Source organism: Morone saxatilis, unplaced genomic scaffold, assembly GCF_004916995.1.
Source record: "Morone saxatilis isolate NCDOM2014 unplaced genomic scaffold, NCSU_SB_2.0 Contig15, whole genome shotgun sequence".
Lineage (NCBI taxonomy): Eukaryota > Metazoa > Chordata > Actinopteri > Moronidae > Morone > Morone saxatilis.
Genome location: NW_023339707.1, coordinates 19751015 through 19760970, shown reverse-complemented (window position 1 = coordinate 19760970; position 9956 = coordinate 19751015). Strand labels below are relative to the sequence as shown.

Here is a 9956-nt window from a genome sequence, read left to right as displayed (position 1 = left end):
CTCTCTCTGTCTCTGTCTCTGTGTTTTTCTGCAGAGCAGAGTGCAATTGAAAATCTGATTGTAGACCTGATAGCTTTGGTACTTTCGATACTATCAAACCTATGGAGGTTGTATCGTTTTATACAAGTGGTATTGAAAAAAGTATCTAAGTACCAATACTTTTGACAATCTCAATAGAGTTGTACAGTATGTGGGGCTTTAATAAACTAGTCAGTAAGCAAACGCATTAAACATGCATCTTTGAAAACAGACAAACTATGCAGATGAAGCTATTTCTGCCTATAGACAACAAGAATATACAGGTTTATAAGTGACTAACTCCACTCCACTTCCACTCATGAAAGAACAAGCTGTTAAACAATATTAACTAAGTTATTTTCTAACCATTAACCCGTACTACTACCAATTGTGGTCTCTTACCATTGACTGCTTTCTGTGGCTGTTGGCTTTCCTTTGAAGAACCTGAATTCTTCTGGCCAGTAGAGTCTTCATTGTCATCACTGTCACTTGCTTCATCATCACTTGCTAGCTCATTTGGATCTGTGTTGTAGTCACAGACTTCAGGTAGTATACACTCAGCTTTACACAGTGGCTTTTCCGTAAGTTCAGAACACTATTGCATTGCAGTTTATTATTTTTAACATTTTATTTACCTATGCTAAATAAAGATAAAATTGTGCTGTTAGAAATGTTTTAGATTCTCACTCAGTTTCTTCTGTCAGTACTGTACTATACAGCATATCTGATAAGTGTGAGGGGTAACTTTCCTCCATGCAGTTAATAGAAGTGTGGACATTTCTCAATTTTAAAATGCATCGTGTTGAGGATGAGGAAGGTTTTACATTGATGCAGTGACACAACATAATCTGTAATTTGCAACCTACAGCCAAAATTATGGCCTACTGACATTGATTGTTGATTATCCGTCTTTGGCTAGACAATTAAGTTTTAAACAACGTTCTCTTGCATTGAAATAAGGACCAACATTGAGCTAAATGCATTGAATCACTGACAGAATCCTAATCGAATGGAATAGTGAGGCCAGTGAAGATTCACACCTCTAGCAGTCAGTATGTTCCTTGTTGTTTCTTACCGGATGTGTGTTGTTTCCGTTGGCCCTTCCCTGTGTGCCTTTGGCGTCTGACAGACCGAGTATAGTCTATATTTCCATCAGAATCAATCACTTCATTTTGACTTGTCGAAAGTGGTTGAATTTGGTTTAACTCTACATCAACACCTTTGCCGCTGGATTCTGCACAGATATAACACACGAAAGAATAAATACGGTTTAGAAAATAAGTATGGATTTTAACTGAGCAAAACATGTTTCTTAGGGATGGAACGGTTTGAGTAAAAAAAATCTGAACTGTTCGGTTTGCTAGTCACGGGTTGGAGCGTGTATGTAGTGTTCAGTTCAGTTGAAATGGGCTATGAGGTAACATTGTGTTTTGCGTCTTTGCTTCAGTAAAGCATCTCTCCCTCCCAGTAAGTAGTGTTAATCACACTGATCCCCAGAGAAACACAGTGCAGATACGGTAGCAATTTTACAATCACGGACCAGGTAAAGCAGGAGTAAACAGCAGTAAACAGCTGGTGCTGATGTAATTCGGTACAACGTTGGTTTGGATTGATTAACGACAAGCCTCCTCCACACACACTTGAAGCACCTGCTGTTGTTAAAGTCAACAGAGTCACGGGTGGGGATCAGCAAAGTGAGCAGATTACAGTAGTTTGTAACTTAAGTATTGAATTAATCTACTATATAAAGTAATGTATTGTATTGCTTATTGTAGTGATGTAGCCTATTCTCTCGAATATTTTTGTGATTAGTAATGTGGTCATTTTATATAAAAATAAATCAGCATTTGTGTCTGAACTACTTAAAAAAACACATTATTTTAATAAAGATTTGACAATGAAGTGTTTATATTTCTTATGTTATTAGCCAGAATTTTAAGGCAAACAACTTTTTTTGCCAAATAAATGAAAAACATATTGAAAATGGCTTGCTGTACAAAAACAGACTGTACTGAACTGAAAATCGTGACTCCAAAACCATAATGAGCCGAACTGTAAATTTTGTGAACCGTTCTACCGCTAACTTTTCGAAACATTTTGTCAATCACAAATATTACCATTTACATAGATGTGGATATGAAGAGCAGTACATTTTTTACATTTCTACGTTATCTTACCATTTTCTCTGTGTTCTGTCTCTTGACCATGTTTTATGTATCTTGAATTATTTGCAGATTCAATGGAGTCCTCATTCTCTTCAGAATATCCTCCTTCATTTTTATCTGTGGTATGTCAGATATAATACAATTGAATTTAATCTCTGAGTGATGTTGATCAGGTGTTTTGTGTGGAGCACTTCAGTTAGTAGAGTAGTTGTGTTTACGTTACCTGATCGATAATTTAAATTTACATCTGTAATTTAAAAGTTATGGATTATGGATTTCAAAGGCATCGCAATGAACCATAACCGGAACGACAAATGGATTTACAATTCTTCTCATCTTTGGTGCAAAAAACAGTAAACCCAACAGCATTATATGCTGAATTAGGTGGTAAACGGCTGATTTCTCATCAAGATTCATAGTTAATGTTGACAGATGTTGTCATATTATCACTCAGCTGCTTATATTTAGAAAGCATTATGCAAAATCAGTCCATACAATCAATACAATATTACATTCTATTACATTGCAACCTAGACACAACTCGTCTTTTGTGGTCTTATTGTTTGTCAATATATCAACATTAACTGTAGTGTTGTTCCCGGTCTCCTTTTGAAGTTCAACAGCAAACGCAGTGCTAAGAAAGCCTAGTGGTGGCCCCATGAAATTTGACAGCAAGTTAAAGGGCTCTTCTCAGTATATCACACTTAATCCAAGCACTAAAGGGCAAAGACCATCTGTAGCTGAGATCCAATCATGATAAAAGTTCACAGGTTTGTTATTAGAACAAAGCACAATTTCTTGCAGTGAATTGCGCCGTGAATTTTTTAAGAACGGACATTCGATCCTTTCTTTGGCTCTGTATCTTACCAGATGTTTCTGGTTTCCATTGGACCTTCTTTGTGTTGTGTTTGTGGCTTAATTGGACATCAACATTTTTGCTGCTGGATTCTGAACAGACACAAAAAATAAGCATGGATGTTAACCAAACACATTTTAAAAATGTTGTCAACCATAAAGAAATGGACCATTTACATAAGTAGGGATATTAAGAGCAGTTGTCTTACCAATTTCTCTATTATCTGTCTCTTGACCATGTTTTATGTGTCTTGAATTATTGGCAGATTCATTGAAGTCATCATTCTCTTCGGAATATCCTCCTTCATTTGTATCTGTGGTATGTCAATTATATTAAGTTAGTCCACTCTCCTATTCTTTTGAAATAACAAAACACAAACACACAGCATAAACACAAATTTTAAAACACAACTGACTACTCACTGCAGTGCTGATGGTGAAAATGCATTCTTAGGCATTGATCGACTTTACCTGTTACCTTGTCAAAATCCGCTTGACCAGATCTAGTGTGTTTCTTGTTCTTAGGTTCATGTACTCTCAGTTGCATTTCTTTCTCTCTATCTAATGCTGTAACTGTGCCATCTCCTCTTGAGTTGTGGATCTTTGCTTTATCTTTGCTCCCTGTTGAGTCAGACATGGCACTGGCTTTTGTGGCATTAGGGTTGTCCTTTACTGCTCTGCTATCTTTACCCGGTCCAGTGACTGCAGTTATTTCACCATCTCTTTCACTAGTGGTTAATGTCTTCTTGTCTTTCTGTTGTCCTCCTTCATATTTTGCTTTTACAGATGCTAAAATCTTCTCCATTTCCTCTCGGTTTTTTATTTGTTGTTCTATTGCCACTTTCTCAAGGTCGGCCCGTGCTCCACCAGCCAAGGTAGTTTTACGATCTTTCTTCTTACCAGCAGACGCAGGGTCACTCTCAGCTTAGAGGATATAAAATACATTATACATGACACATAACTCATAATTATGGCAGTAATAAGGATCACTTCAGCACACTTTGACAAATTGATTATTAGTGCATTATACTGTAAGATGTTACCTTCCACAACCAGCCAGGCACTGCAGGATGTAATGCCAGCTACAGCTGAATAGATGCCTTTGTCCAGCTGCTTGCAGTCCTTGATCATCAGCCTATGGATCAATTTGTGGTCTGACACGGTTATGCTGTATTTCTCTCCATCCTCCAGGACACTGCCCTTGCCCATCCATGTGATTCGGGGTAGAGGGTGTGTCAGGACACACTCAAAAAGGGCAGCCTCTCTTTCTTGAGCATTAACCTCCTGAATTTTGATAACAAAGTCCACATTGGAAACTGTAAAAGAAATACAGGGAAGTCAGTGAACTATCTATTCAGTTTGTTAGACAAAGCTACTAAAATGAATAGGTGATATGTATACACAAATCCAAGCAAGTACCTGAAGTAAACAAGTTGCCATTACTGTGGTGGGGTCTCCCTACAATATTTGTGCGTTTTTAAATGCAAGCTGTCCTGAAGATTTGTATAATTTTCTACTTTAAATTCAGAGATCAGAGACACTGGATGGATACACAGGGACAATGATAAATCTTTTTTTTTTTTGTAGATATTTGTATGCCTTTTTATCTATATCTAGGACAGGTGAAGATAGACAGGAAAGGGTGGAGAGAGAGAGAGAGAGAGAGAAAGCGGGGACAACCTTCAGCAAAGAGCCGCAGGTTGGAATCCCTCGCCTTAGCAGTTGAGCTCCCATGCGCCCAAAGAATTTTCTGATTTGTAAAGATTTTCAGTTCCAATGTTCCTTTCTTCAACCTACGTTTAAAGTCTGCAGGGAAGAGGTTGACGTCTTCATCCACCTGATTCAGGCCTGTGTTGAGAAGGTTGACATCTTCATCCACCTGATTTAGCCCGGTGTCCTTTTGCATCAGGCCCTTGATTCTAAAATCTGTCCTCCCAGCACGCTTTAGGCTGCTTTTCTCTGTTGCATCTTCATCATAGGGAATCACACCATCCTACCAAGTACACAGACGAGTTACAGATAACTTAAAGCTTTTTTATTCTACTTCTTCTAGACTATTAAAAAAAGATCATTTCAACATACTCTATATTGTGCATGTTTTTAAAAAATGTCAAAGGATAGCTCTGATAAAAACAAAACAAAAAAAGGTGAGTATATAAACTGTATTTCAGTAATCACAAACTGATGAACATTTTTCACTTATTCTTTTAAAATAACTATATTAATTATATAAGAAATATAAATAAATAATAGGATAGTATTTTACTGCTGAAGCTTCACATGGGTGGTGAAGTCTATTTATAACATTTGGCACATTGTACTGTGGTATTGTTAGCGTAGAGCAGTGTACATATCATGGACAGAGGGTAACATTCACTATATAGCAAATAGGGAGTAATTACAGACAGTCAATGTAATACTTTAAAAGAGCTCAACAGATCTTAATCTGTCTCACTGTGCTTCTTTAAGCACAATTTCTAGCTCTAATAAAGCAAAGTCCTCTAACATACCTGATTTATGATACTGACAAGCAATGGAAACAGCTGATTGAGATGGCAGTGGAAGAGGCAGAATTAATTAGATGAATGAGCAATAAAAACTGATAATTTGTCAGTAGTTAATATTTGAGACACAGTTCTCCCGCTAATTTTAACTGATATCTGCATTTTAACTATTAAGCTATCACAACACACAAAAATATGTTTGTTGAATATTCAGAATGAAAATGACTTTAATTTGAGCCAGATGTCTAGTGAAATGTGAAATCCATGATAGCTTGTTAACAACTACACTGATGATTTAGCAGGAGATGATGCATTTACTTTTAGAACTGACAATTTTCATACCTTATACATATTAGGCACTCTGTCCCTCTTCTTCTCCTCCAGTTTCTTAAGAATCAAATCCAAGTCTGCAACACCAAACTCAGTACAGATACGCTCGTAGTCTTTCCTGTCAGCGTTCAGCATCGTGTCCCAGAATCTTTTATCAGTTTCACCATCTGCTTGTTTTTCCTGGTTTTGCTCTACTTTACTGAATGTATTAAGCAAAAGTGTTGACAGCCACACAAGAATCAGTGATAAAATCCACACACATGCAGAAATATCTGGTAAGGTATTTTAATATCTCACTATCATAATACCTGTTTTCTTACCTTTTCCGCAGCAGTTTTCTGAAATCTGATGGATTTGTTGAAGCTGAAAGCAGCAAATTCACTCTTCGTTAATGTCTTTGACAACTTTGCTGTAGATTTGATGTCAGATAAAGCTATGGGGGAACTACACATTGGTAGGAGTTGCTCATGATGACATGTTTCTCAGTACTTATATATACAAAGCACTTGCAATTAAATGAGAATAAGTGTTAAAGGAAAATACAATACCAGTTATAGACTTACCAACTCCTTGACATTCACAGTAAAAACACATATCACAGGTCATTTTTTCAGCTGTATTGTGTGAACAACTCTTACCCTCAGTCACATTCAGTGTTGTTGTGCAGACAGCTTTGCCATATTCGTTCACAGCATAGCATTTGTATGTATCTGCTTCCACAGCAGACACTTTGTGAATCTAGAAATACAAGCAAATTATCTGATGCACAAGACTGAATTCACATAACAGAGAGCTCTTACTTTAATACTGTACAGTGTTAATAAGCTGTTAAAAGTTCAAGCAGTATCTTCTCAAAGGAGTTTTACTATTGGTAAAATAATTTACTCACCTCTAATATATGCTCTCCAGTTGATTCATCATATTTACTCTGAAATTTGTCCTTGTCTGAAATTGTCCCTTTGGTTCTTCTCCATGACACCTCTGGTTTTGGATCCCCTGTAACCATGGCCTTGAAAACAGCTAATTTCCCTGAAGGATATAATATGGAAATATTGTGCAAAGAGTTGTGCATAGCAGGTTAAAGTTAAGCAGTCTTAATCAACGGAGGTTGGAGGTACTGTGTTATGTGACTGTACAATTGCATAAATATGTCAATTTTTGTGCTGTGTCATAATTAAACCCACCTTCTTTAACGGTTACTGGGATTGGTTTACACTGGAAATCTGGGGTGCTTTTTCCCTCTGGCATGTTTACTACATACTGCGTGATCATTACTCCAGGAATCTTCGATCTTCTCCGGATGACAGCTAAACAAAGCCAGCAAAGATTACAATAAAAACCAGTTAATTATGAGCGAAGTAAAGTATTTTATAACCTGCAATTAAAAACAAACCAAACCAAAACCAAAATCAATTCAGGACATAAATATTCAGACCAAATAGGAGTGCTGCTTTTGATAGATTTCTTTTTTGCTACCAGTTAGATGTCAGGAATGTCAAAAGTATGTGTTTGTGTTTATGTTTGTGTTTGTGACAGAAACACTTTCTTACGACTAAACAAATGAGAAGTGCTGCACACAAATCTCAGATAAAAAAAAAGGTAAAGTAACTATGTACATACAAGCCCAATATATTCCTGTTGTTTGAGTTTACTGAAAAGTCACTTCAACTACAGTGACAGCTGCATGTTGCTACAGAGTATAGGTGTCCGCTATTCCTAAATTATACCAGCAGTGCCAGCTCATTGCTCATTAGCATAAATCAGGATAATCATGTTATAGATCTCCTACATGCCTGGAAAGCTGAGCTGTATTCAAATGGTTGCAGTCTGTAACTTCATCAATAAATGCCACTGAATCCTACACACAGGTCCTTTAAAACAATGAATTGATTAACATAGTTGCAGATTGTTACTCTGTTGATCGACTAATTGATTAATCTCCTGATTGTTTCAGCTATAGTATACATATTCACTTTCACATCAGGGTTTGGATGTGCACAGATAGAGGATCACACAAGAGTCGATGAAGAACAACATTAATCCAGGGATTAACGATTATTCTGACAAGGACTGAAATAGGAGAACCAGTCAAACGTGGAACTAAGGGCGACTGATTTGACACGGTAGTAAATAGATACTTCAGATTATCAACACAAAGACAGGACAGGTCACAAGCAAACACAGTATTTAATATTACCTAATGTATTATTCAATATATATTCCATTATTCATAATAATGGATGTAGCTCAGTATTGTATTCAAATAGTACAGTACTGCATGGAAAAAAACACATTCTATGTTTGAAAATAAAACTGCTCTTTCATTTCACCTGTCTTGTTGCCGGACACCTCATTAAAACGTTGAATGTATTGATGAACGATGGAGAAGTCTGGTGGGGAAACAAAGACACTAGTTCAGTTAGAAGTACATGAGTGCATGCTATGCTATGGCTATGGGACATTAAGTGTCCTGCTGACGTTTCTTTACATTTGCAGAAATGTTGACAATTACCCAAGTTGTATGATGCACTTATTTTTGGGTGTATGTGATATAGATAAAGCAATAGACAGAGTGAGACAGATAAGTAATTGAGTGAGAGACCAGAATAAATGGCGGAGAGGCTGGATGTGAAGACCCAGTCAGGCATAATGTGGAAAAGGAAAGCTCATAGAGGCCTGAATAAACTGAAGCACTGAGAAGGTCACAGTAAAGGGCAGCAAGCGGGCAACCTTAATCCAGGGATGTTTTCTTCTCATCCTCAGTTTATCACTGAATCCTGAGAGAGAGGACCTTTAGTCAACTGACTGTTGAAGTGCCTGTCAGTTGGGCAAACTTAAACTTGCATACTTCTGAATTGAAGTAAATGGAGATGCTGCACATCATGGGGTTGGAGTGATTTTCACATTGTATTGCCTTTTACAGATACCATGTCAAATGCTGTTATAAAAGTTTTAATAATTGTTTCTTTAAACCTGCAACAACTGAGTTTGGCCACTTGGGGGCAGCAGAAACAGCTTGACAATAATAACATATCATCAGCAATATTCTTTCTTTTTTAGCTCCGTTTTTGGTCCCCACCAACTCCCGATATAACTGGCTGTTTAGCTGCGAAATGCTCCACTATGTTCACACCTAATCACTAACCGTCTGTCTGCTGTTTGATACTGAGCAGGTTGTGTACATGGGTTTTTAGAGCTTTTTCACTGAAACAGCTACTTGTTGCAGCCCAAAATGATGCCACAGTTTGAGAGCGATGAGAATGAATCAAAACAGTGACGTTTTGGGCCGGACATCTAAGCAAAGAGGTGAAAATAAAGATCTATAAAGCTGTTGAAAGCTGCAGATTTAGCTGATAATTCTCTCTAGCTTCATCACACGAAGACCCCTTTCACATTATTGGATTGTTTCACATGGTCATTGATGTATAGTTATTATGAGAACGTTTATTATAGCTGATTCAAACAAATATATGTTTGGTCATATTCCCATATTAGTTCAATCATACTTAAATAGCAACAATTGTTGTTATACTATAATAGTTTTTGGGTAGATTGTTTATAGTAAAATGAACAAGTGTAAGATAGTAGTCAGGCATTGATTGGGTTTAAAAACTAAATAGTAAAGGACCAGACTCTCATTTTCTGCTTTAAAGAAGACAGTATTTCTTCAGTATTTCTATAAAGTATTGTTGAAGACTGAGCATTGCTCATTTTTCTTATAAAACAAAATACTTTATGTTTCAAAGTGTTTTAAAGCCACTGTCTTGATGTACCAATCCGTCAGCATATACAACATGGAGTGCTTTTCTATTCTTATTTGTTTGTTGACTGCAACAATTTGTTATGTTTTGGCAGGATTAGTGGGAGCTCATTTTCCACCAGTTTTGGTGATGGATTAGCTTCCAGACAGTTTTCTGTATGAGACAATAATTAAGTTGGTTTGCTCATGTCAAAGAATCTTTCTGGCTTTCACTGCAGATAATCGCCACCAAACAGTGTTGTCAATGTTCACTTGGGTCGTGATTTTTCACCTGCATAATCCTTACAGCAGAGCATACAGTATAGTGTATATATATATATATAT

At 36.8% G+C, this 9956-nt stretch overlaps 1 protein-coding gene across 1 annotated transcript in view; it reads right to left on the bottom strand.

Moving 5' to 3' along the window:
• Positions 1-9956, bottom strand: part of LOC118323885 (immunoglobulin-like and fibronectin type III domain-containing protein 1) — a 20096-nt gene that overhangs the window by 9570 nt on the left and 570 nt on the right. The window contains exons 2-12 of the mRNA XM_035655944.1: positions 8203-8262; positions 7057-7179; positions 6762-6901; positions 6511-6610; positions 6193-6235; positions 5885-6071; positions 4836-5031; positions 4082-4354; positions 3510-3962; positions 3051-3131; positions 421-558 (exon numbers count right to left, since the gene is read on the bottom strand). Coding sequence (XP_035511837.1) covers positions 421-558; positions 3051-3131; positions 3510-3962; positions 4082-4354; positions 4836-5031; positions 5885-6071; positions 6193-6235; positions 6511-6610; positions 6762-6901; positions 7057-7179; positions 8203-8262 — 1794 coding nt within the window. The remainder of the gene's footprint in view (positions 1-420; positions 559-3050; positions 3132-3509; positions 3963-4081; positions 4355-4835; positions 5032-5884; positions 6072-6192; positions 6236-6510; positions 6611-6761; positions 6902-7056; positions 7180-8202; positions 8263-9956) is intronic.